At 50.7% G+C, this 27,091-nt stretch overlaps 1 protein-coding gene across 1 annotated transcript in view; it reads left to right on the top strand.

Moving 5' to 3' along the window:
- The window catches only part of LRP1 (LDL receptor related protein 1), a 117,512-nt gene that overhangs the window by 87,462 nt on the left and 2,959 nt on the right, over positions 1-27,091 (top strand). Inside the window, exons 57-83 of the mRNA XM_044679937.1 lie at positions 122-207; positions 345-464; positions 1,830-2,017; positions 2,229-2,434; positions 2,899-3,087; positions 6,692-6,840; positions 7,121-7,214; positions 7,365-7,481; positions 7,971-8,090; positions 13,865-13,987; positions 14,128-14,253; positions 14,734-14,850; positions 15,513-15,619; positions 15,727-15,859; positions 17,666-17,785; positions 17,990-18,112; positions 18,986-19,129; positions 19,293-19,427; positions 19,516-19,635; positions 20,352-20,620; positions 21,461-21,639; positions 23,349-23,455; positions 23,828-23,944; positions 25,121-25,297; positions 25,754-25,894; positions 26,234-26,407; positions 26,589-26,750. Coding sequence (XP_044535872.1) covers positions 122-207; positions 345-464; positions 1,830-2,017; positions 2,229-2,434; positions 2,899-3,087; positions 6,692-6,840; positions 7,121-7,214; positions 7,365-7,481; positions 7,971-8,090; positions 13,865-13,987; positions 14,128-14,253; positions 14,734-14,850; positions 15,513-15,619; positions 15,727-15,859; positions 17,666-17,785; positions 17,990-18,112; positions 18,986-19,129; positions 19,293-19,427; positions 19,516-19,635; positions 20,352-20,620; positions 21,461-21,639; positions 23,349-23,455; positions 23,828-23,944; positions 25,121-25,297; positions 25,754-25,894; positions 26,234-26,407; positions 26,589-26,750 — 3,843 coding nt within the window. The remainder of the gene's footprint in view (positions 1-121; positions 208-344; positions 465-1,829; positions 2,018-2,228; positions 2,435-2,898; positions 3,088-6,691; positions 6,841-7,120; positions 7,215-7,364; positions 7,482-7,970; positions 8,091-13,864; positions 13,988-14,127; positions 14,254-14,733; positions 14,851-15,512; positions 15,620-15,726; positions 15,860-17,665; positions 17,786-17,989; positions 18,113-18,985; positions 19,130-19,292; positions 19,428-19,515; positions 19,636-20,351; positions 20,621-21,460; positions 21,640-23,348; positions 23,456-23,827; positions 23,945-25,120; positions 25,298-25,753; positions 25,895-26,233; positions 26,408-26,588; positions 26,751-27,091) is intronic.

The raw sequence follows: 27,091 nt of genomic DNA, 5'->3' as shown, positions 1-27,091 counted from the left end.
CGGGGGGGGGGGCCGGGGGGGGGGGGGGGGCGGCCCCTGAGGGGGGTCCCTGGGGGGGGCTTGGGAAGAAGAGGCCAGACACGCCGCACCACCCCGTGTCCCTCCCCGCCGCTGCCCCCAGATGAGGAGCCGTTCTTGATCTTCGCCAACCGCTACTACCTTCGCAAGCTCAACCTGGATGGCACCAACTACACCCTGCTCAAGCAGGTACCGGCGTCCCCCGGCCCCCGGGCCGCCCTGGCTGCTCTCCCGGCTCCCTGGCCCAGACCCAGCTTCGCCCTCCCCACTGTCTCCCGCCCCTCTGCCCCAGCCAGGCTCCGGCCTCACGTCCCGCCCCACACCAGGGCCTGAACAACGCCGTCGCTCTGGACTTCGACTACCGAGAACAGATGATCTACTGGACAGACGTGACCACTCAGGGCAGCATGATCCGAAGGATGAACATCAACGGGAGTAACGTCCAGGTGAGGGCGACACTCAGGGGTCTCTGCTCTCCTCTCTTCTTCCTGGCCTCCTCCCGAAAGTTAGCATCTCCTCCAGTGACGAAGGACAAACCCATCTTTCTGAGAAGGGAGCCACAGGCCGCCATCTTGTCCGAGAAAAGCACGACACGGACGAGATCAAGAACCTCAGCCGGCCAGAGAGGGCCATTCCCTGCTGCTGGGCCCCCTATGAAAACCACGTCCCCCTTCCCTCTTCCCTTAACCGTCCCATCCATCCTTCTGCTCTGGGACCCCAAGCCCACTCAGATGAGGCAGCTGGGAGCCTAGAGACGGGAGGTCTTGGGTTCAAATGTGACCGCAGATACTTCCCAGCTGTATGACCCTGGGCAAGTCACCTCATCCCAACTGCCTAGCCCTTTCCACTCTTTCGCCTGCATTGATTCTAAGATGGAGGATAAGGGTTTTTAATAAATAAGTCAATAAAAGGAGATTTCCCCTTCCCCTTTACTGGCTTCCTATCTCACGATCAGGCTCTCCCTCCTTGAAGTCTGACTGCTTTCCTTCCTGTTGTTATCTCATTTCTTCCCCCTCCCCACCTTCCTCTGCCTTCCAGCGGGCCTTGGGTTTTCTGGGAATCTGAAGAAGAGCCTGATGGAAAGGGGCAGCTTGGTGGCTCAGGGGATAGAGAGCCAGGCCTGGGGATGAGAAGTCCTGGGTTCAAATTGGACTTCAGACATCTCCTAGCCGTGTGACCCTGGGCAAGTTATTTAATCTCACTTGTCCAGCCTTTGTGCCTTGGAACCAATACTTAGTATATAGTCTAAGACAGAAGGAAAGAGAGAGAGAGGTGGGGAGAGAGAGAGAGAGAGAGAGAGAGAGAGAGAGAGAGAGAGAGAGAGAGAGTAGGGAGAGAGGGAGGAAAGAAGGAAAAAAGGTGAGAGAAAGGAAGGAAAGGAGAGAAAAAAGAAGGAAGAAAGAAGGAAGGGGAAAGAAGGAGAGAAAAGAAGAAAGAAGGAAGGAAGCTGATGGAGAAAATGTGAATGATGTAAATTACAATTTAAAATGTGTCATACATATTTTGAGGGGGAAGAACTAGTTTGTGGTTATTGTTAAACCCTCACTTTCTGTCTTAGAAGCAAACCTAAGTATCAGTTCCAAGACAGGAGGTTAAGAGACTTACCCAGAGTCACAGAGTTAGGAAGCGTGTGAGGCCAGATTTGAACCCAGGACCCCTAGGCTTCGGGCCTGGTTCTCGAGCCCCTGAGCCACTTAGCTGCCACAGCAGAGCTCATTCTTAAGCAATTGCTAGCATTCCCCTGGTCTCCCCCCACTTCCATGGCCCTTCATAGGGGATCTCACTCACGCTGCCCCTGTTCCTGCCCCCAGGTGCTGCACCGAACAGGTCTCAGTAACCCAGATGGGCTGGCTGTGGACTGGGTGGGTGGAAACCTGTACTGGTGTGACAAGGGCAGAGATACCATTGAGGTGTCCAAGCTCAATGGGGCCTACCGGACGGTGCTGGTCAGCTCAGGGCTTCGGGAGCCTAGAGCACTGGTGGTGGATGTCCAAAATGGGTAAGTAGAGAGGAACGATCTTCCCTGAGCTCATGCTCAGATAAAAGTGCCCAGAGCAGGAGGGCCAGTCCAGGCATCTGAGTTTGCCCAACCTTAGACTAAGGAGTCCAGAATTCCCAGGTTCTCCCCCTACCCCTTGTCCCAACTCATGGGTGAAGCCTATAAGTCTGGACCCTTCAGAGTCCTCACCTGGATCCTGCTGTGGGCACAGGTACCTCTACTGGACAGACTGGGGTGACCACTCCCTGATTGGAAGGATCGGCATGGATGGCTCAGGGCGCAGTGTTGTTGTGGACACCAAGATCACGTGGCCCAATGGGCTAACCCTGGACTATGTCACCGAACGGATCTATTGGGCAGATGCCCGAGAGGACTACATTGAGTTTGCCAGCTTGGATGGTTCCAATCGCCACATCGGTCAGTGTCATCTGTGGGTATTATTGGGGGTCCAAAGGGCATGTGGTATGGGTATCTGAAAGGGTTCTGAGCGGCAAAGCACTAAGGAGCTGCAGGGTAAATTTAAGCTAGGGCGTTGTGGGGTTGCCATAGAGGGAGCAGGCAGCTCTTCCCTTTTGACCTGCCTTCAAGAACAGAACTTGATCCTCCATGCCCCACCAGTAATTTCTCTTGAGTTTCATGTGGAAGGTGGGGGAAAAGAGGACAGCAGTGAGGAAAGGGGGCACTGTTAGCATTGGAGGAAGTATTTTTAGGATGGACCCCTCTAGGACTTCCCTCTTTAGGGAAGAAATGAGATAACAACAGGAAGGAAAGCAGTCAGACTTCAAGGAGGGAGAGCCTAGTCATGAGATAGGAAGCCAGTAAAGGGGAAGGGGAAATCTTTTATTTAAGACTCCTCACCCATGTTATTCTTCTCCTCCCAGTGCTGAGCCAGGACATCCCCCATATCTTTGCACTCACCCTGTTTGAGGACTTTGTGTACTGGACTGATTGGGAGACCAAGTCTATAAACCGGGCACACAAGACTACGGGAGCCAACAAGACATTGCTCATTAGCACCTTACATCGGCCCATGGACCTCCACGTCTTCCATGCCCTTCGTCAGCCTGATGGTGAGGAGGGGGTGCCTCCATGGGAAAAGATATACAGTTTAGGACCAGGATACACTAGAATGTTAGTTAGGAGGAATGCCAGGATGAATTTTATGAAATAGCATCTTGTGGTCTAGATACCTCTGAGTCCTTATCATCTCTGTACATCCACCCCTCTATCTACCTATCTATCCATCCATCCATCCATCCATCTACTCTGTACATCCACCACTCTATCTATCTATCTATCCATCTACCCAACCATTCATCCATCTATCCACCCATATACCCATCCATCCATCCATCCATCTATCCATCCATCCATCCATCCATCCACCCATCCATCCATCTACTCTGTATACCCACCTCTCTATCTACTTATCTATCCATCCACCCAATCATTCATCCACCCACCCATCTACCTATCTATCCATTCATTCTATAGTTGTTGATGAAGCACCTACTATGTGTTCAGCATTGTGTCGGATGCTTAAAGGGATGCCAAGAGGCCCCTGCCCATGAGATGTTTATAGTCTAGATGAAAAGAGAAGAGGCCCCCACAGCAGCAGATATCAGGGAGTATACAGAACGATGTACCACATGGCCCAAAAAACAATAGATGTCTTAAGAGAGTTCTGGGGGGGAGGGATGCAGCTGGGTAGCTCAGTGGATTGAGAGTCAGGCCTAGAAACGGGAGGTCCTAGGTTCAAGTCTGGCCTTGGATACTTCCCAGCTGTGTGACCCTGGGCAAGTCACTTGACCCCCATTGCCCACCCTTACCATTGTTCCACCTAAGAGCCAATACACAGAAGTTAAGGGTTTAAAAAAAAGAGAGAGTTCTGAGGAAGGAGCAGTGAGTGTGGGCCAGGACAGTCAGGGAAGATTTCATGCACAAGGTAGGAGGGAACTGGCCCTTAAAGGATGAGTATGGTATATGAGTAGGAGCAGGTAGGTGACATAGTAGATAGAACACCAGGCTTGGAATCAGGAAGACCCGAGTTCAAACCCAGCCTTTTCTAGCTGTGTGACCCTGGGCAAGTCACTTAATCCCATTTGCCTCAGTTTCCTCATCTTTAAAATGAGCTGGAGAAAGAAATGGCAAGCCACTCCAGCATCTTTGCCAAGAAAACCCCTCGTGGGTTTACAGAGAGTTGGACCTGACTGAAACAACTCAACAACATGATATATGGCTACGTCTAGAGGAAGGAAGGAAGGAGTTCTAGCCTGGGGAAGCGGCATGAGCAGGGGCCCCAAGATTCACACAAACATGTCACCATGTTCATAACGCAGTTAGGAGACTTGCCTGAGGCCAGCCCTTGTCCCCCAAGCCCCGAGGCCCAGCACTACCCTCAGCACTATCCGGAAGCCTAGGGCGCCACACGATGTGGTGGAAAGGGGAAGGGAGGGGATAAGCATGTCTAATGTAGCTACTATGTGCCAGACACTGTGCTAATGGCTTTACAAACATCTCATTTGATCCCCTCAAGAACACCCAACAGTAGGTGATATTGTTATCCCCATTTCACAGTTGAGGAAACTGAGGCAAACAGAAATGACATGATTTGCCTAAGGTCAACCAGCTGCTAATAAGTGTCTGAATTGGAATTTGAACTCAGAACTTCCTGGACCCAAGCCCAGAATCCTGTGCCACCTAGCCTTGAGAATCAGGAGATCTGAGTTTGATTCCAAATTCTGCCACTTTCTCTCTAAATGACCTTAAACAAATCACTTCAACACTCTGGGTCTCAGTTTCTCTAGCTGTAAAATATGGGAGTTGATCTAGATTTTTAATGTCCTTTATAACCCTATGTCCTTCAATTTTATGAGTCTCTTTGAGCCTCAGTTTCCCCATCAGCAGAATGGAGTGAGTGATGATACTTGATTTATCTCCTTCGCAACAATTTTACTATTTGTGTGACCTTGGGCAAGACTTGCCCTCTCTGTGTTTCCATGTTCTCAACTGTCAAATAGGAATTTGGGGCTGGATGAGGGCTAGAAGCCCATCCTGCTGCTAAAGCCTGTGATCTTGACTGGGGGCACCTCCTGGGAACACCTCCAGACACATCACTTCATTCCTCTGCTTCCTCACCCCTAAGATGGAAACAGGCATTCCTGTCCTCATTTTATCGATATGGGCCAGCATTATTCTTAGGGAAAAACACCAAACCACAGTCACTCAGAATGGCTGAGATCAGATCTGGCCCAGGGCCTGGAGGGAGGGAGGGAAGGAAGAAATGAAGAAAAGAAGGAAGAGAAAGAAAAAGAAAGAAAGAAAGAAAGAAAGAAAGAAGGAAGAGAAAGAAAAAGAAAGAAAGAAAGAAAGAAAGAAAGAAAGAAAGAAAGAAAGGAAGGAAGGAAGGAAGGAAGGAAGGAAGGAAGGAAGGAAGGAAGGAAGGGAAAGAAAGAAGGAAGGAAGAGAAAGAAAGAAAGAAGAAAGAGGAAGGAAAGAAGAAAGAGGAAGGAAAGAAGAAAGAAAGAGAAAGAAAGAAGGAAAGAGAAAGGAAGAAAAAGAAAGAGAGAGGGAAAAAAGAGAAAGGAAGACAGAAAGGAAAAGAAAAGAATAAAGGGAGGGAGAAAGAACAAAAGAAAGACAGTAAGGAAAGAAAAAGAAGGGGAAGGAGAGAAAGGAAGAGAAAGGAGGGAGGGAGAAAGAAAGGAAGGAGAGAGGGAGGGGGAGAGAGGGAAGGAAGGAAGGAAATCTATGTACAGTACTTGATAAACCTTAAAACACTTGTCTAAATGTCAACTGTTGTTATTCCTTTGCCATTTGGCAAAGCTTTTTCCCTGAGGTTGGAATCCCCGAATTCATCCTAGAGAAATGAGAATATTTGGTTTCTGAGCTTTCAAAACGGTGCTAAGGGAAGGGTTACGGTTTTAAGAGAAGAGCAGAATTGGAATTAGGGGTAAGGGTGGGTGAAGTGGAGTGAGGGAATAGGAGGAATAGAGAATTCAGGTGAAATCTGAGATAGCTTTAGGACAGCTGTTCTCAGACTTTTTGGTCTCGGGGCCCCTTTTCTCTCTTAAAAATTATTGAGGATCTCAAAGAGCTTCTCTTTTCTATCTATATTTATCATATTACAAATTAAAACTGATTTAGAATTTTATTTCTTCATTTGAAATAGTAATAATAAACCCATTCAGAGAAAACTTAAGAAAAAGAACTCTTCTCTCAAAGGCGAGGAACGCGCCGAGTGCCCTGGTTTTCCACATTTTTGCAGCTCTCTTTAATGTCTGACTTCCTAAAAGCCAGCTGGATTCTCATTTCGGCGCCTGTGTTCAGTCTGTTGGGAGATGTGGTTTTGGTTGAAGTATATAAAGACAATCTGGCCTCACACAGCTATGGAGGGGGAAGGGGGAGGCTGCATTTGAACAGTTAATGATGTCTTAGTTTCTTAGAAAAGGAGTTTTGGCTTCATGAATCCCCTAAAAAGGCCATGGGGTCCTCCAGAGGTCCTTGAAGGGTACTGAGTGACCTGCTGGGCCATAGAATGGTTTTAGGGTTGCCCCAGAGGCAAGATTAAAGGCAACAGGCAGATGGAGAATTCCAGAGTTTGCTTGGGAATCTGGGAAAAAAGATGGATCTGCCCAGCCTGCCATCTTTGCTATCCTCTCTGCTCCCTTACAGTCCCTAATCACCCATGCAAGGTGAACAACGGTGGCTGCAGCAACCTGTGTCTCCTCTCTCCTGGCGGGGGCCACAAATGCGCGTGTCCCACAAACTTCTACCTGGGAGGTGACGAGCGCACCTGTGTGTCCAACTGCACAGCCAGTCAGGTGAGAGATGGCCCCCGCAGCCGCCTCCTCACACAGAGACCCCCTCATGTACTCTGACCGCCTGCACCCCTGCTGACATCTCTGTGGTCCCGTCTGCCCCCGACCTCCCCACGGATTATCCTGCCACTCTTCTCGGGAATATCCATCCCCGTGCTTTGACCCGACCTCCCCATATTCATATGCCCACCTCCCACACACCACTCTGCCCCCCCAAGGAACTTCAAGCTTTTCCTGACTGCCACCCCCACTCCCGCCAAACCTCTTATTCCCCAAACCCTAGTTTGTGTGTAAGAACGATAAGTGCATCCCCTTCTGGTGGAAGTGTGACACCGAGGATGACTGTGGGGACCACTCGGACGAGCCGCCCGATTGCCGTGAGTGACCGGGGAAGGGTGAGGGGACAAAGAGGTAGAACTGGGGACTTCTGGGGTTCTGGAGGAGCCTCAGCGAGGAAGGCGAGCAGGCGGGTCTGAGGCGCCCTGATGGGAGGGAGAACACGCTTGATAAACCACCTCCCCCCGCAGCCGAGTTCAAGTGCCGTCCGGGACAATTCCAGTGCTCGACGGGCATCTGCACGAACCCAGCCTTCATCTGCGATGGTGACAACGACTGTCAGGACAACAGCGACGAGGCCAATTGTGGTAAGGGGCTTCACCGCGTCCTCTGTCCTGGCCCGCACAGAAGGCCGGATGCTCGGGCCGTCCGAGGGAAGGAGATGGTGGGCTCCCCCGAACCCAGCCCACTCGTTGTACCAGCCTTGGCCATGTCGCCATCCAGGCCATGGGGAGCTCTGAGCCCCTCTTTAAACGTTCCCTTCCGGACCCTCCAGTTTCACACTCCGCGCCCCTCGGGCTTGTTCTTTCTAAGCACAACGGCCCGCCCAGCATTTCTATAGTGTTTGAGATACCGAGTGCTCTCGGGGCCCCACAACAATTGTCTGGAGCAGGTTCAAGGATTGCGATTGGCCAGAGTCTCACCGACAATTAGTGCCAATGGCCAGACGCGGGTCTCTTTCCCCGGGTGATCGGTTGGCCGCTGGGAAGTCTCCTGCTAGAGGGCTGGTCCCTCCTTCCTTGCCGATCTTCTCCCTCTTGGCCCCGCTCTGACCACGACCTTCTGTCCCCCTGCAGACATCCACGTGTGTCTGCCCAGCCAGTTCAAGTGTACGAACACCAATCGCTGCATCCCCGGCATCTTCCGCTGTAACGGGCAGGACAACTGTGGGGACGGCGAGGACGAGCGGGACTGTCGTAAGTGGCCGGGCATCGGGGAGGGAGGAGACTGTGAGAGATTCCCCATTCCCTGGGGAAATGGCTTGGAATGGTTGGGGAGAACCTGAGATTTGTGCGGCCTTCATTTTAGAGGTCTTAAGTTGCTTCGTTTAGCTGGGAAACAGAATTCCATTAGATTCAATTGAGCAATCGGTTATTATTATTATTTTTAAAACCCTCCCTTTCTGGTCTCAGAATCAAAACTAAGTGTCTGTCCCAAGAAGGAGGAGCACTACGTGCGAGACAGTTGGAGTTAAATGATTTACCCAGGGTCACACAAACAGATTAGAACCCAGGACCTCCCATCTCTGGCTGCCCCGAGCAATCCATTATTAAGCCCCAAATAAAACCCTGAAGACAGAAGGCTGATTAGGGCAGGATGAGTGCCCTCAAGGAGATGACAGTGTAATGAAGAGTCAGGGGTGCAACCTACACACATAGATGTGGCACAGGGCAGATGTGATCAGGAAATGAATGAGAAATCAATAAGAGGGCAGCTACGTGGCTCAGTGGATAGAGACAGCCTGGAGAGGAGTCATTAGCCTAGCCCTTACCTCTCTTCCGCCCGTGTCAATTCCAAGACAGAAGGTACGGGTTGTGGATGAGGTGAAATAAACCCCTGAGAGGAGACTAGTTAGGGGAGGTCTCCCAGAAGAGGGAGCACCAACCTGGGCTTAAAGGAAGAGAAGGATTTCAGCAGGTGATGGCCAAGAGGGTGATGGCCAAGAGGGAGCGCAGTCCAGGCAGCTGCCTCGCCTCCCTGAGCACTGGCAGCAACACAGAGCGAGTGGAGGAGAATAAAATTAGTCTGGAAAGGTCAGTTAGAACCAGATTGTGGGAAACCTTAAATGTCAGGGTAATTAATAATCATAATTATTATTATATACAATAAAAATATCGGAGTGCAAAGCAACACTTGACAAGCCAGGTGTCTAACATGTATGGACAGACGTGCAGACCGTAATCCACTCCCACATCATGGCAGGAGGTACACGTGCAGCCCCAGCAAGAATAACATTCAAGAACAATAATACGTGTCCACCACCGCCTGGACACATCCAAAAGGGCAGAGTGACCTTGTGTGTAACTCAGTGACAAACTCCATCTGGCCGCACGTCGTCTTTTAGTCTCATTCTAGGTTGGACAGTTCTAGATCTTTCTAGAGCTGCGCCTGACCTTGTCAGTGGTGCTGTCTGACTAGCCGTGTTTCTACACTTCTTGGCTTTTCTCTTTTTCCTGAGCCATCTCTACAAATGAGGCTTGGGTTCAGAAAGGCTCTGTCTCCAAGTTCAGCCCTCCTCCTTTTGTCCCAATTGGGGTCCTCCTCGGTCCTGGTTTCTTTCTTTGTCCAGCGTCCGCTCTCCTCACAGCAGCTCTCTGGGCTTCAGCACTTCTGAGCTGCTGTTTGAACATCTGTACCTTCCACTGGAGCCTTTTTTGTTGTAACCATGAAAAGTGGTGGTTTGTTTCAGGCTCGGGCTGTCACTTTATATTTACATTATGGAGATCTTGATTCTGGGACAAGGCTGGGTTTCTGCCCTACACCTCCCTATCCAATTTCTTTTTTGGCCAAAATAGCTCATTTTTCCGTCTGTTTATCGACTCTGTGTTCAGTTTCTATTTCAAATGTCAAATCTCTCGAGGATTCTCTGAACATTCAAGCTTTTCCCTGAACACTTGTTCACCTCTAGCAGCAATTCGGAATCACAGATTTGGGCCTCATACCATCATTTGGTTCTTGCTGCTGGTTCCTTGGGCACCAGCTTTCTCTGAACCAGGGAGAATACTCCTCAAGTGCCCTGGAAATATTTATGGTCATCTGGTCTACATATGTAACAGAAAATAGTTGTTGCTCTGGCTCTTTCTTTCCTTTCTTTTTTCTTTCTCTCTCTTTCATTCTCTTTTCTTTCTTTCCTTCTTTCTCTCTCTCCTTTTCTTTCTTTCTTTCTCTCCCTCCCTCCTTCTCTCCCACTCTCTTTTTCTTCCTTCCTTCTTTCCTTCTTCCCTTTCTTCCTTCCCTCTTCTCTTCCTCCCTTCCTTCCTTCTCTCTTCACTCTTTTCCTTTCTTCTCCCTCTCTCCCTTCTATATTTTCTTTTATCTGTTCCTTTCTTCCCTTCTTTGTCTTTTCCTTCTCCCTTCCTCCCTCCCCCTCTTTCTTTTCTTTCTTCCTTTTATTTTCTTTCCTTCTTTCCCTCCTTTGCTCTTTCCTTTCTCCCTCCCTTCCTTCTCTCCTTGTTCCATCTTTCTTTTCCTTTTTTCTGCCTCTCATCCTTACATCCTTTCTCTTATCCCTTCCTTTCTTCCTTCCTTCCTTTCTTTCTTCCTTCCTTCCTTCCTTCCTTTCTTTCTTTCTTTCTTTCTTTCTTTCTTTCTTTCTTTCTTTCTTTCTATCTTTCTTTCTCTTTCTTTCCTCTCTCTCTTACCTTCTGTCTTAGAATCGATACTAAGTATTGGTTCCAAGGCAGAAGAGTGGTATGGGTTAAGCAATTGGGGGTTAAATAACTTTCCCAAGAACACAGAGCTAGGAAGTATCTGTGGTCATATTTGAACCCAGGACCTCCCATCTCTAGGCCTGGTCTCAATCCACTGAACCACCTAGCTACCCCTGCAGGGTTAATTCTCAGCCAGACATGGCTACTTCCTCATCCCTGGCAAGGAGAAGAGGATAACTAGCCTATCTTACGAAAGACTGGACAGTTTAATATGGTCCGAGCCTGGCCCTCTATCCACTGAGCCACCTGGCTGTCCCTCTGGTCGTTTCTTGATAGCATTCTGTTTGCATCAAGCGTGGCCTGTGCTGTGGTTACTTAACTGATTTCAGAGTTTGGGGTGACCTCTGTGGCCGGCCCTGTACAGCTTCATTTCTGGGGTCTGATTCAGGGAACTCAGCCTCTCCGGTGCCCCCTTTCCCTGTCTTTTGGACACGTTCATCACCGATGTGTCTCTCCAGAGCACCGTTGTAACTGCAGATAATTCTGCCTTTCCCTTAGTACGTGCTTCCGATCGTCTCCCATCTATCTTGCTCTCTTGACTTCCGTTCCCCGGGTCTTTTGCCTTGACAAATAGGGCCATTTTGTCTGGGCTCCCATCTTTAAATAGGTTCTCTGCTTTTATTTTCCAATCTGTGTTCGCACGTACACACGAAGATGGTTTGGAGTTACTGGAAATTGAATCTTTGTGCGCAGCTTCCCCTCTGGGCTATCTCCGCACTTGTATTCTCACTTGAGGGTCGGGTGCCCAGAGAGACCGCAGCTCCCTGCTCCTAAGGCGCATCTCCCAAGCCCACACCTGGGTGCTTCCCATGAACGCTCAGCTAGCAGACACAATTATCTCCAAGTGAGAGCCTCTGCTAAAATGGCAGGGTGGGAATTGCGGCTAAAAGCGTGCCATAAAGCAGAGCTTCCTTTCCCCCAGAAACTGAGGGAGTATCGAGCCATCTTCCAATGCCACAGGAGCATGGCGTGCCAAGGCGAGCCACCGTGCACTCTTCCCTCTGCAGCTCCAGCGCGTTCTCTCTTGAGTTCATAACTCTCTTTTTTCTGCTGTCAAAGGTCAGCCTCCTTCTAGTTGTCTCTGGTCTCGAGTGACTGCCTCCCTGTCTGGGGTGTGTGTCTCTGCTCCCTCGGCTGTGCCTTGAATTCTCTAATATTGACTTTGCTGCTTGGCTGAGGCTGGCCGCCATGGCCAATCAGAGGGGACGGCAGACAGTCCCTCCTCCCTCCCCAAGAGGTGAGGAGCTGGCTTCTTCCCACTGCTACCTTCTGCCAGAACTGTCTGGATTGTGTCTTTTAAGGGTGACCCAGGAGCATGGCTCATCTTTGGATGACATTGCTCCCTTCTGAGTCGCAGTGAGAGTGCTGCTCAGCCTTGCCCAAGGATAACTGGGCTCTGACACCTCGTTAACACGTCCTGGGACTGGATCAACGAAGCCAGTCCCCACCCAAGGGAATGACACGCAGCCCCCCACCTCACGTCTGAGTGAAGCTGCTCAGCCCCCTCTCCTGGTCCCTCGATGAGATCGTTTAACTTTTTCTATTTACGGCTCCCAAGACAGATGTTTATTCCCTGCTGGGCTTTGCCCCAGACCGTCGTCGTCGTAGACCCTCTCACCGGGCTCATTTGAAGGACGCTTCTTCTACTCAAATCACAGCCTGGGAAGTCGTGATTACTCCTGGTGCTCCGTGAGGCTGAATCTGCCCGGCAAATGCCACGCTGACCTTGGGCAAGGCCCACGGTGCCACTCATGGATTTGCCAGACTCTTGGCCTGTGATTTGAGGTCTTTCCACCCTCACAAAACTCCCCGACTCAAAAAGCGATCCTCTGATAATTCCCACTCAGGCATTTGGTCGAGCTCCAACAGCTGCCGCCTTTTCAGTTTTTCTTTCCTAAACTCGGCTCAAACGTCAGCCATTTCTTCTTCAGGGCAGGGAATTTGAGCAGAGAAGATTTCTAGCGGAGACTTTTTTGTGGTTGTGGGAAGGCTGTCCTGGATGTGGCCAGGTGCCGTAGCATCTCTCTCCTACTTCCTCACACCTCTAGGGCTTTCTGTTGGCCATCATTCTCACTTCAGACAATCTTCCAGCGTTTTAATGGACTCTTCTTCCTCAGAGAGCGATTTCGAGGTCCATTTCAAGGGACTAAGCTGACGTCTCTGTGTCAGGAATGTTTGTGGGCCACTGAGATCTAGTAATTCACAAAACATCCACAGTGTTAGCCTGCTCATTATCACTTTCCATTTTTCCCAGTTCTTTTTCACCTCATTTTAGCAATCTCATAATGTCCTGATTCTTACCTCAAGGATCTCCTCCCCGAGTCAAGCCCTTTGGATGGTTTTGTTTGTTGGTTTTTTACTCTCACCTTCCATCTTCGAATCAATACTGTGTATCGGGTCCAAGGCAGAAGAATTGGAAGGAGCTAGGTTAAGTGACTTGCCCAGGGTCACACAGCTAGGAAAAAATGTCTGGAGCCATATTTGAACCCAGGGCCTCCCGTCTCTAGGTCTGGCTCTCAATCCACTGAGCCACCCCGCTGCTCCCACTCCAGATATTTCATACCCATCAATTCTCCATCCGTTACTGAACATGTCAGGGCCCCACTTTGTCAGCTTGTCGTAACATAAAACCAGCAGGCATCGATGAATCATTCCATGTTCAGCATGTACAGTGATAAGCGGTGGAACGATAGTCATATATAATTGATATGTATCAAAGAAAATCGTAAAACAAGCAGATTAATGTAATTAATCAGCAGCAGGGCTGTCAGACGCTTTACATTCATGAGTCTGAAGCAAAGTAGGTTTACGACGAGGAAGAAAATTTCTATGGAAAAGAAGACTTTTTTCAAAGATCTTAGACATAACATATAACAGTTTGTCATGACCTTCTGGCTTAGGATCAATACTAAGTATTGGTTCCATGGCAGAAGAGCTATAAGAGCTAGGCAATTGGGGCTAAGTGACTTGCCCAGGGTCACACAACTAGGAAGTGTCTGAGGCCAGATTTGAACCCAGGACCTCCTATCTACTGAGCCACCAACTGCCCCTTGTAGACATTTTTAAGGCACTTAGCAAAACCCCTTTTCCCTTTAAGCCCCCAAACAGAAGGAAGTAGGGTAGTGGGAGGGTCAAGGGATAGAGGAGCTATTGGGAGCGAAGCTAAAGGTACTGTGACCATCAGAGGAGAATTATGAGGATGAGGAGCGCTCAGGGGTCCCGCTCTGAATCTCACTTCCCCATCTGTCTGCCACCCCCAGCGGAAGTGACCTGTGCCCCCAACCAGTTCCAGTGTGCCATCACTAAGCGCTGCATCCCCCGGGTCTGGGTCTGCGATAGGGACAATGACTGTGTGGACGGCAGTGACGAGCCCGCTAACTGCAGTGAGTGACGCCCGCTCTCCTCCCAGCCATCCCTCGAGTGCCCTCCGAGGCTCCTCTTCCCCCTTCCTCCCTCGAACCCAAGCTCCCGGCTCCTGCCTCAGCACCAGGCGTCTGAGGCTCTCCCTTTCCTCCGCCTGCAGCCCAGATGACCTGTGGAGTGGATGAATTCCGCTGTAAGGACTCCGGACGCTGCATCCCCGCTCGATGGAAATGTGATGGAGAAGATGACTGTGGAGATGGCTCTGATGAGCCCAAAGAGGAGTGTGGTGAGCTGGGGGTGCAGGACTGACTGCTAATTGGAAGGGTTGGACTTCAAGGCTGGGGGCGGGGGGGAGCTGGGTAAGAAGAAGGGAAACATGGCGCCCCAGATAGGTCTGTTGGGAATGTGAAGAAGCCACTAGCCTTTCCACAGCACCCCCCGGGTCCGGCTCTCAGCCCTGAAGCTCAGGGAGTCTCTCCCAGTGTCATCTCCCTCTTCCTGGGAACAGAGTGCTACCCCCGGCCTCAGTGTCGTGTCCTCCCAGCAATACCTCGCTGCCCAGTGTGGCTCAGCCCGGCTCCATCCTCCTCCCTCCCCTTCCCCAAGGTCTCCTTCCACGGAGGACCCAGTCCTGACCCCAGATAAATAGCCCCCCAAATATGAGGCCCTGTACCCCAGAAGTGACCTTGTCCAGCATTAGTAAACCTTCTGGGGCTGACTCAGTATTAGCTGCCGTCTCTGACCCTTGTGCTCCCCTGCCTGGCAGACGAGCGGACCTGTGAGCCTTATCAGTTCCGCTGCAAGAACAACCGCTGCGTCCCGGGCCGCTGGCAGTGTGACTACGACAATGACTGCGGCGACAACTCGGACGAGGAAAGCTGCAGTATGTGCCCCCCTCCTCCCCTCCCCAGACCCCCGGCACCGCAGAGCATGCCCGCCCCCTCATCGCAAACCTCATAGAGTTTCCCCATTCTGGTGCCAGCGTGCACCAGGGCAGTCACCCACCGGTGGGGCCAGGGGCGTCCAGCTCCCCCCTCGCCTCCCCCAGCTCCATGTCGTGTATCTCGGTTTGTACCATTTCACCTCATCTCATGTTTCTCTCCATTTTCACACTGTCCTCTTGGGGTTGCAGAGGTAGGTGTCTCTAATACCCCTGTGTTCCCAGATGCCTCCCTGCCTATGCCCCAAGAGTCCTCCTCGCCTTCCTCCCCTGTGCTGTCTCTGCCCATCCCTCCCACTCCCACGGCTTGTCTCTGTGACTCCCTCCCCAAATCCACACTCCATCCCTTGAGGGAAGGGGTGGGCATCAGCGCCTCCCACATACCTCTCCTTGGAAGAGGGAGCTTGGGGGAGGGCCCTCTCTCTGTGCCGAGAGCTGCTCTCCAGTGGGCATCCAGGTAGGCACAGCTGTGTGCTAGCTGGATGCTTCGACTCCAGGACAGCCTGGGTTTGGGGGACAGATGGATAGAGTGTACTGAGGCTGGGAGGCTGCGGGCTTCCTAGTGAATTCTCAGGCCTGTGCCCTTGCTGTCTGTCCTTCCTCAGCACCCCGGCCTTGCTCAGAGAGTGAGTTTTCCTGTGCCAATGGCCGCTGCATCGCAGGACGGTGGAAATGCGATGGGGATCACGACTGTGCTGATGGCTCTGATGAGGTGAGGACCAGCTGGAAGAGTGGCCCTGAGCATCCTTGGGGACTCAGGAAGGGGGCCTGGGCAGGGACCATGGCAGGTCCCTCATCCCCATCCCCTCCACCCCACAGAAAGACTGCACCCCTCGCTGTGACATGGATCAGTTCCAGTGCAAGAGCGGCCACTGCATCCCCCTGCGCTGGCGCTGTGATGCTGATGCCGATTGCATGGATGGTAGTGACGAAGAGGCATGCAGCACTGGCGGTGAGTAGCAAGGAGCAGGCCAGAGAACACTCTGAATGCCTGGCCCTCCCAGGGGCCCACTGGTCTATCTCCTGGCCCCAGAGTGTGGACAAGGGAATAGCTCCATCTCTGTCCCCAGCTGCACTGCTTCCCAGGAGCAGAAAGAATGGCCTTGAAGGCCAGACCTTGGATTTCGGCCCTCACCTGCCCCCGGCCCTTTTCTTCCTCCAGAAATACAAATCAAGCCAATGGAATGCCCAGTTACACTCGTGGGGGTGCAGGTAGGGCTTATTAACAGGCTTAGCAAATTGGCTTCATTCCCATCAGCCCACTCTGCTTTCCACCCAGCATGAACCATCTCAGAAAAGCCTGGATCAGCTTTGCTGGGAAACTGCTCCTTTTCCTCCACTTGATCTAGTCCAGGTTCATCCCTGTCACAGCACTTACCTGGTCTCTAGGGAAGGAATGATCAGTCCCTCCTGTGGACTTCCCAGATTTTCATGTGACTCAAATCTTTCGATCATCGTCTCTGCAGCCAGAGGACTTGGATTAAAATCATGCCTCTGCTGTTTAGTGGCTGCATGACCATGGGCAGATCATTTACCATCTCTGAGCTTCCGTTTTCTCCTCTGCAAAAGGAAAGAATTGAATGAGATGGTCTCTGGGGTCTAATGATTTTAATGAGCCCTAGGTCTATCACTGAGGCAAGGTCTCCCAGAATTTAGAGTTAGGAGACACCTCCTTGGGCCTTTGGTCCAACCCGTACTTGCCCAAAGCATTCCCTCTACAATGTACCTGATGAGTGGCCATGCAACCTTAGCTTGAAGATCTCCAAGGAGGGAGAAGCCATGGCCTGTGGAAGCAGCCCATTTGAACCTAGGAGAGTTCTGATCATCAGGAAGTGCTTCCTGACTGATGTCAAGCCTAAATTGGCCTCTTGGAAACACCCATTGTTGCTTCTGGCTCTGTCCTTTGGGGCCAAGCAGACCAAATCCAGTCCCTCTTCCACGAGCAAGCTCTTGCACAAGTTGGACCAATATTAAAGCTTTTCTTCTTGCTCTATTCCAGCCTCTGGCTCCTAGGAAGTCCCACCTCCCATCTCTCTGGACTGCATAGGTCCTAAGAGCATCCTTAATGCATCGCACATGGTCTCTTCTGTCCTCTGTCCTTTACCCAATGAGCTATCCAATTATCTGCCCTCACTTTAGCATCTAAGGTTGTTAGGTCCAGCCTAGCTGGTTGTGTGAGCGAGGCTCTTCCTCAACTCTTCCTCCTCTGTGTAAAATTGGAATTTGGGAGATGCCATTTAAAAGTATATATATATATATTTTTATGGACACGTGGGAACTATCAAACTACATTTCCCGTGGTCCAACGAGTTTCTGGTTTCCAGTTCTTTGGGCGTGGGGACGCAGGCGTCCCCACGCATAGGACAGTTTAAATGGGAGGAGATCTGAAAGTAAGGTCTCTTGGTCTTCCTGAAGAGCTGACTGGCTAGCGGGAGAGAGAATGGTCTCCAGCGGTAAATATAAAAGATAGGCGCGGTCTTATATATATTTTACCAGCATGGCCATGGCTTTAATTAAACTACTAATTTCTATATTTATATCAGTCTTTATCATTTTTAATCATAACATCTGTAATGTTCTTGAGTTGGACTCTTGGGTTGGCCCAAATGGCCTCCAAGGTCCCTTCCAACTCTATCTTGGGTGTCATGTTTTCATGACTAGGTGATCTCAGAGGTCTTGGCCATGGCTAAAAAAGCAGCAACAGCCACCAATCTAACTGTGTCCTGTTACCTTTTCACCCTGTTGCCCTACCCCAAAGTGAGGACCTGCCCCCTTGATGAGTTTCAGTGTAACAACACCCTGTGCAAACCGCTGGCCTGGAAGTGTGATGGGGAGGACGACTGTGGTGATAACTCGGATGAGAACCCTGAGGAGTGTGGTAAGGCTGAGTGTGGGAAATCTCCAAAGATTGGGAGAGGGGAGAAGCATGATGCTGCTATCCCAACAGCTGGGCTGCTGGGCAAAGTCTGTGGCATTCCCCCATCCCCATCATGACTTTAGTTGGGGACCCCAAGTTCCCTCGGATTCCCACCCACCTCCAGTGCCTGCTCACCCCATTTTCTGTTTCCACTCACCCCGCTAGCCCGCTTCCAGTGCCCCCCCAACAGGCCATTCCGATGCAAGAACGATCGGGTCTGTCTGTGGATTGGAAGGCAGTGTGACGGGACAGACAACTGTGGAGATGGGACTGACGAGGAGGACTGTGGTGAGAGGGCTTCTGGGGAAAATTCTTCCTGAATGGATTAGGCCCACAGTAGCATAGGATGAGCTGGGTGAGTCAGGAAGAAGAGTGCAGAGATGGGGGAGAGGAAAGGCTGTCCTGGGGAAGGGTACATAGCAGGGCCTGCGGCTGGGGGCAATGAGGATCCCAGAGGAGGAAAGAACGGGGGGAAAGCGGTAGAGTGGGACCATTGGTTACCTGCAAAGTAAGGGGAATGTGGGAAGAAGTGTTGCAAGGAGGGAAAACTATTGGGAAAAAGAAGAAAGTCTTAGTCTCACAAGCTTAGAGTTGAAAGAAGTCTTAAGGACATCTGTCCCACCCCCATCCCCATTTCACAGATGAGGCAACTAAGGCCAGAGAAGTCATGTGCCAAAAACACACAGATACTGAAGAACAGAGTTCAGATTTGACTCCATACCCAGCATTCCTTCCATGGCACCTTGCAAATTCCCCCTCCTGGGAGCAGATTTTGGTGCAAGGGGAAGCTTAGGAGAGAAACATATTTCATCAAGGCTGAATGGAGGGAAGGGAGAACCAGCAAAGAGGTGGGAGGTCAGGGGAAGTCACCGGGAGCAGAAGGATGAGAAAGGAGGGTGGAAGGAAAAGAAGGTAGATTGGGGATAGGTTACAAGGAAGAACTCTAGGAGAGGCTGGGATGCCATGGAGGACCGGTGGGACTCTGGAATAAGAAATGAAGCTGAGATTCTGTGGCTAGCACAGGAGAACAGAGAACAGAGGGCTTCCAAAGGCAGACAGCAGGGAGTCTCTGGACCGAGAAACTGCAGAGAGGAGGCTGAGGACTGGCTCTGCCGGTGCCTAATTTCCTGAACCTTTCCCTCTCCAACTCCCACCTCATAGAACCCCCCACAGCCCAGTCCCCGCACTGTAAGGACAAGAAAGCCCAGTTTCTCTGCCGGAATGGGCGCTGCCTCTCTGCCACGCTCCGATGCAACATGTTTGATGACTGTGAGGACGGCTCTGATGAGGAAGGCTGTAGCCCTGGTACTGAACCATCTTGCTTTGCTTTATGGGGTGGGAAAAGGAGCAGTGCTAAGGAGAGGCCTGGAGAGGACCGTGCTTTGTTTGAGAGTGGGGAAGGGCCTGGGAAGTGGGATGCCACTGTGTCTCAGGGATGGGATGGCCCCTGACTGCTTTTCCTGCCCAGACCCAAAGCTGAGCAGCTGTGCCGGGAACGGAAGCGTGTGTGGGGATGAGGCTCGCTGCGTCCAGAGTCCCAAGGCTGTGTACTGTGCCTGCCGCCCAGGATTCCATACTGTGCCCGGCCAGCGTGGCTGCCAAGGTACGACCTGTGCGGAGGTTGGGAGCTCGGTGGGGCCCTTCACAATTTGGAGCCCCCACGCCTGCTGATCCCCTGCACCCTCCCACAGACATCAACGAGTGTTTGCGCTTCGGCACCTGCTCCCAGCTGTGCAACAACACCAAGGGCAGCCACCTCTGTAGCTGTGCTCGGAACTTCATGAAGGTCCATAACACGTGCAAAGCCGAAGGTACGGGGACCCGCAGGCCCAGGGGAAGCTCAGAGGACCCGGTCCGAGCCAATCCCCCAAACACCACGAGGCTCTGTTCACTGCACTCAGGCCCTTGCTCTGTGCTGGGGGCGGCAAAAATAAGGGGGAGGCACAGTCCCCCGGGCTCAAGGCACTTGGAGTCCAGCAGGAGGCGAGACCCACATGCATGAAACCCCGATCAGTGGCGGACTGCCCATGAGGAGAGGGCCAGGCTGGGTCTGATTCACTTGGATGACTCGCCTCTGGTCCCAAGAGGGAGTGCTCTGGGCCACGGGGAGAGGACTCTGGCCTCTGGCCAGCTGACTGTCCACAAGTCTTCAAGTACTAGCAGGACTTAGATGCGGGGCAGGTGGGAGAAAGAGAAGCCAGGCGGGAATGAATGTGGTATCTGTAGGCCAGGGAGGGTGGGCAGACTATGGAAGGTCTTGGAATGAGGAGATGAGAAATGGAAACAGTGGAATACGGTGGAGGTTCTGGATTTAGAGTCAAAGGACCTGCGTAAAATGAGGGCTTGAGCTCGATAGCCTCTAAGGTCCCTTCTAGCTCCAGAGCTCAGATCCTGTGAAATGAGATCACTGACACCAAATCCACCCTGTCCCCACCCCTCAACCAGCTCCCTCCCTTCCTTCCTCCCTCCATACTTCCTTCCTCACCTGCCCTAAAACACATACACCCTCTACACTCCTCCCACCCAGGCTCAGAATACCAGGTCCTGTACATTGCGGACGACAATGAGATTCGAAGCCTGTTTCCCGGACACCCCAACTCTGCCTATGAGCAGGCATTCCAAGGGGATGAGAGTGTCCGCATTGATGCCATGGATGTTCATGTCAAGGCTGGACGAGTCTACTGGACCAACTGGCACACAGGCACCATCTCTTTCCGCAGCCTGCCACCCACAGCTCCCCCTACCACATCGAACCGTCATCGGCGCCAGACGGAAGGGGGTGTCACCCACCTTAATGTGAGAGAATGGGAATGGAGATGGGGACCGAATGAATGGGGGGAAAAGAGACTGTAGTCACTCAAATCAGTGCAAGTGGATGGAAGTTTTCCTTAAAATAAGTATTGAAAAGAGTGGGAGAAATGGGAGAGACCATTGGGGGTTGAAAGACAAACTCCTGGGGAAATAAAGGACAATGATGAGGTTGGGAAGGGTGCCTTAGAACCAAAGCCTAGGAAACATGGCGCCCAGGGTCTAGGCTAATGATAATGGGACACCGAGCAATCTGTAAAAGTACATTAACTCATTCCTCTGGTCACTGTGTCCCCTGGCGTCATTAAATCATAGACAGGAATATTAGGAATGGAAGGGATTATCAGTGTCAGGTTGGACATCTTGGAAGTGATAAGCTGGGACAGGAGTTGGGGAGCCAGCAATTGTGCCATTGACAGAAGTTAGCAAATTGAAAGGAAGTGGAAAATAATGAGTTCAGTTTTGAGTATATTGGGTTTGAGGTGCTGGAAGAAAAGCTGGGTGTCTTCAGCCATCTAGAAAATGGGGATGGAAACTCCGGGGTGAGCCCATCCAGATGTATTTAGGAGGTGTTAGGTATTTTATAGATTAGGAAGAAAGAGGGGGAGCAAGATTTTCCCAGAAGACTGAGCTAAAACATCAGTCAGCAAGCATTTAGTAAGTGTCTACTGTGTACAAGTTGTTAGGCATATAAATTCAAAAGTGAGCCAGTTCCTAACCTCAAGGAGCTTCCATTCTATTAGTTGATGAAAGATGAATGGGAGGTAAAGCACAGTAAGAAGGGAAGGGATGAGGAACATCCTACAGACATAGCCATCCCCTTTCCAGATTTCAGGGCTGAAGATGCCACGGGGCATTGCCATTGACTGGGTAGCAGGAAATATATACTGGACAGACTCAGGGCGGGATGTGATCGAAGTGGCCCAGATGAAAGGCGAGAACCGCAAGACACTCATATCAGGCATGATTGATGAGCCTCACGCCATTGTGGTTGACCCACTTCGAGGGTAAGAATGATCAGAAGGAGACAGAATGTGGAATCTGGGTCTCTGGAAAGGGGAGGGAACCTTTGCAGCGATCCTGGAATCTCTTTTTCTTCCTTCTTTCTCCCAGATTTCTACTTAATTTCTCCAAACTCATCTACTGGATAGTTTTGGAGTTGAAAAATTAGTGACTACTCCCAGGCCACTAATTCAGGCTATCAGGCATCCTCAAACACCCCTGTCTTTCCATCTCTCTACTGTGTTCATATAAAGGGCTAGATTTTTTTTTTATTGGAAAAAATAAGAGGAAGTGAAAAGACAATGAAGACAGAAAGAATTCGCCAGGATCCAAATTTGGGGGTTGCTTAGCCTGCAGTTAGAGTGGGGGTAGAAAATCTATGCCGATCTCAAACCTGGCCACGGAAGCCATATGGCGTAGCATAAATAGTGCTGAATTTGTAGTCTAAGGATTGGGATTCAAATCATCAACCTCTTTAGACCTCCTTAGATCTCTCTGGGCTGTCATTCCCTCATTTGTAAAACAATGGAGTAGAGTAGATGACCTCCAGGATCCCCTCCAGTTCTAAATCTAGATGTTTCAGCAGGAAAGTGCCCTCCACTTTGAAATCTGATGATGCTAAATGTTTTGGCCAGCCCAACTTCTTGGATCCAAGGAAGATTTCTTTTTGGAGCTCTGCTTCCTTCCCCTGCTGTGTCATGCTTTGACCCTTCTCAAATGCATATTCATTGGTTATTGGTTATTAAGGTTGCTTTCATGAGTCAGACATTCATGAGATCCAGAGGCAGATATACCCAAGGACACAAACTACTGACTGGGGAGAAAAGTTCCCGGTTCGACAAGGACATCCAAGAAAACTGGAGAAGTTTGGCAGAAATTGGATTGACACCAGCTTCTTACACCATATAATATAGTAAAGTGCAAATAATTATATATGACTGTAAAAGGCTATATCATAAAATAATTAGAGAATTAAAATAATGAAAGGGAATAAAATAATTAGAAATAAAATGTGGTCCTTTTCACAACTATGGCTGGGGCAAGAAAAAAGAAGGGAGAAAATTCTTAGCCAGACAAGAGAGGAAATTAATAAAAGGTAAAATTATGCAAAGCTCAAGTTTTCCATAAACAAAATCAATGCTGCTAGAATAAGAAGAGAAGCTGTAGAAAGGAGAAAAAAAATCTTTGTATCAGATAGCTTTAGTAAGTTTCTTCCTGATTGTTCTTGGAAAGATAGTGGTGACTTAGAAAGAAAGGGGTGATTCCCCCTGGTTTATTTTCATTTAGGTCCATCATCCTCCTAAGACCCTAGCTTGAATTCTTAAGCAAGGAGGCCATCCCAATGAGATTAGGTCTTTAAGTGTCTTTGAAATGGCATCAAACTAACTTTCAAAAAGGGAAAAGGGGCATGAAGAGTCGCCTTGTCAGTTTGATAAGCTTTTTTTTTTCTTTAGTTTTTTATCATTTTATTCTTTTTACCTGAAGTGGCTTTATCTACACTTTCCATCTATTTGTTCTTTTTTAAAAAGTAATATTTTATAAAAATGATTTTTCACACTCATTTTTTTAAATTTTGAGTTCCAAATTCCCACCCTCTCTCCCTCCCACCTCCTCCCCCTCCCTGAGATGGTGTGTTTGACAATCTCTTACTGTACCCTGTGACTGGTGAAAAAGCCAATACCCATAGCTCCCCCCTCTTATCTTTCTCCTTTAGCACCATGTACTGGTCAGACTGGGGCAACCACCCAAAGATCGAGACGGCTGCCATGGATGGGACTCTCAGGGAGACACTGGTCCAGGACAATATCCAGTGGCCCACAGGTATGCAGGTGGGAGGTTTCTGGAAGAGAGTTCTGCTTTGGGGCAATGGTGGTAGATAGGTGGAAGTCCTACATCTAGCTTCAAATTCAATTGTTCGAAAGCCTTGAAAGAGAGCGCAAGCGAGAGAGCTCAGGTTTGCCCCATTGGTTTGGGCAATTAAGCAGAAGAGGGTTAATGTTGGGAAGCCCCTTTGGGGAAGACAATCTAGAGCTCATGTGTGAAGGAAAGTGGAAAAGAGAAAAGAGAGGAACTTCTGGGTACGTGTCTGTGTACATGACAGAGATGGGGAGAAATCCTGGCCTGACAGACAGGACAAAGAGGAAAGATGCTCCCGCCATGGCTTCATGGTGCGCTTCTTCCTGACTCCCACAGGCTTGGCAGTGGATTACCACAACGAGAGGCTGTACTGGGCAGATGCTAAACTCTCCGTCATCGGCAGCATCCGGCTCAATGGCACCGACCCTGTGCTGGCTGCTGACAGCAAAAGAGGTCAGGACCTTTCAAGGGCATCTTGGAGACTCGCTGTCCATCCCCCACCATCGGGCCTGACCAGAAGGGATGGAAACATCCTGTGCAGGAGTCCTCCTGTCTCTTCAGCTCCTCAGCCCACCTCAAAACAGAGCAATCCTTGCAGCATTTATTGAGAGCTGTCCCCCCCAAGAAGGGGCTCCCCAGACCCGAGTCTGGCCTTTGAAACTTTCATTGTATGCCATGCCCAAGGCACTGTGGGCAATGCCAGGATCTAGAAGACAGTGCCCAGGGTCCAGTGCCAGGATTGCCATAGTCAAAGCAAGATGAGCTTGATGCCAAGGAGAGACGAAAAGTGGTGGAGGAGGGGAGAGGAAGGGGAGAATCTTTTCTAGCTGAGCTGATTTGAGAAAGCACCGTAAAGGAGATGCCATTAGGCCTTGAAGGATGGATAGGATTTAGATAGGTAGGAATGGGAGAGGCAGAGGCATGGAGGTGGGAAAGCACCCAGGTGAGTATAGAACGGTGAAATGTGACTGCGGCCGATGGTATATGTAGGGGAGCAATGGCAGAAGAGGCTAAGAAAGCTGAGTTAGGACCAGATCACAGAGGGCCTTGAATGTCCTGCTGAAGGGTTTGAGATCGTCTGACCCCTGTAGCCCATGGGATGCCATGGAAGATCACTGAGCAGGGCATTTATCGGGCATTGCTGTGCAGACTGGATCGGAGGGGAGAGAAATTTATTGCTGGGGACACAATCTGGAAGTTGCTGCTATAGCCTAGATTTGAGATAATGAGGGCCTGAGCCAGAGTGGTAGCAGCGGGAACAGGAAGGAGGAAGGTAGACATGAGAAAGCGCTCCGAGGTAGAATTGACAGGCCTGGATGAATGACAGAATATGGGGGAGATGGGGCAAAGGAGAAGGAGAAGCAAAAGCCTAGGCATCGTGGACAGAAATAGGCAAGGCAGGAGGAGGAGAAGGAGGAGGATGTGTTTGGGGGAAGGAAAGGAAGTGAGAGCACCAATTGTGGAACCATTCGAGAGGAGGGGGAGGGGGCTGAGGCTGGGCTGGCTGTCCGAGGGGCTGCGTCCAGTAGGCAGATGGATATCGATGGCTGAGAACTTCGAGAGAAGTTAGGCTAGACTGGAATTATTTTCATCTTTGTTCTTATTCTCCGTTGTTTCTTTTTCCCACAGGTCTGAGTCACCCCTTTAGCATCGATGTCTTTGAAGACTATATCTATGGTGTCACCTACATCAACAACCGGGTCTTCAAGATCCATAAATTTGGACACAGCCCTTTGATCAACCTGACTGGGGGCCTGAGCCACGCTTCGGATGTAGTCTTGTATCATCAACACAAACAACCAGAAGGTAGGAAGCCTGGAAGGAGGGGACGATGGTCCAGGAGGGCTTGGCAAGTGGCCAGAGGATGGCAGAAGAACAGAGGGTCTTCAAGATGGAGGAGAGGTGCAGACCTCAGTCCTGAAGGTGGTGGCCCACTCCTGAAGCTTTCTAGAATACAGAAGGCATTTCTGGGATATAATAGAGAAAGAAATCATGGAGAGATGGACAGGACATCCTGGGTCTTGTGGGTGAAAGGGCCTGGATTAGAGGAGAGGGATGTGTGGTGGGAGAAAATACTGGGTCCTAACGGTCTCTCGGGCCTGGAATTAGGATCTGCTGGAAAAAGAAGGGCATCAGGAGAGCTGGAGGCAAATTAGGGGTCCTGGGCCTGGTGCTGAGGCATGTAGCTCTGGAAAGATAAGAATGGGAGGTGGAATCTTAGTGACCCTGACACTCCACCCCTCAACCCTGTCCTCCTTGCAGTGACCAATCCCTGTGACCGAAAGAAATGTGAATGGCTTTGCCTCCTGAGTCCCAGTGGCCCTGTCTGCACCTGCCCCAATGGGAAACGGCTGGATAATGGCACTTGTGTTCTGTTGCCTTCACCAACTCCGCCACCAGATGGTATATGCCTATCTTGGCATCTCTGCCCCCTTACCCTCAACTCTGGGACCTCCATGATGTCCAGCTCCGATCCCTGACCCACCTCCAGTATTTCCCCAGACCTGGGACTCCTCTCTCTTGCCAGCTAGATCTAGAATCCCAACCAATTTCGCGTGCTACTGGATCAGTCACTGACCCCCACGAATACCCCCCACCAGCTCCCTGTGCCTCCCGTCCTGTCCAAGGTCCCAGGTTCCAACCAATTCTTCTAAGAGAAGAGGCAGAGAGAGAATGTGGGTATATGTGTGCCCCTAGCTGTTGGGGAGACCCTGTGTCACCTCTGACCACTGCCTCCAACAGCACCTCGGCCAGGGACCTGCAGCCTCCTGTGCCTCAATGGTGGCAGCTGCTTCCTCAATGCCAGGCGCCAGCCCAAGTGCCGATGCCAGCCTCGCTACACAGGCGACAAGTGTGAACAGGACCAGTGCTGGCAGCACTGTCAGAATGGGGGAACCTGTGCTGCCTCACCCTCTGGTATGGGGGCATTCCCACCACCTCACCCCCTCTCTGTTTTTCTCCTTTGCCCAGCCTTAGTTTTTCCTCCCTCTCCTTATTCTTTTCTCTCAGGCTCAGTACCCCCCCTTCTCTGCCTTCATCCCATAACCCCTTCACCATCTTCATGCTCGTCTCATCTTTTCCCTTCCTCCCCCCTCAGGCATGCCCACATGTCGGTGCCCAACAGGCTTCACAGGCCCCACATGCAACCAGCAGGTATGTGCAGGATATTGTTCTCACAACGGCACCTGCTCCGTCAACCAGGGCAACCAACCCCAGTGCCGGTGCTTGCCAGACTTTCTGGGGGACCGATGCCAATTCAGTAAGTGCCATCCACACCTGGGAGGTATAAGAATGGATCTTGAGCATATCCTGGGGCTCCCAGCAAGAGTAGAGATGGAGGATCCCTTAACAGGACTAAGGATGAGGAAGCTAGGTAGCTCAGTGGGTAGAAAGCCAGGCCTGGAGATAGAAGGACTTGGGTTCAAATCTGGCCTCAGATACTTCTTAGCTGTGTGACTCTGGGCAAGTCACTTGACCCCCACTGCCTAGCCCTTACCACTCTTCTGCCTTAGAACCAATACATAATATTCTAAGAAAAAAAAAAGAAGGAAGGAAGGAAGGAAGGAAGGAAGGAAGGAAGGAAGGAAGGAAGGAAGGAAG

The sequence above is a fragment of the Gracilinanus agilis genome, chromosome 5 (genome assembly GCF_016433145.1).
Source record: "Gracilinanus agilis isolate LMUSP501 chromosome 5, AgileGrace, whole genome shotgun sequence".
Classification (NCBI taxonomy): Eukaryota; Metazoa; Chordata; class Mammalia; order Didelphimorphia; family Didelphidae; genus Gracilinanus; species Gracilinanus agilis.
The sequence above is the reverse complement of the archived record's forward strand: the minus strand, read 5'-3'. Positions and strand labels throughout refer to the sequence as shown.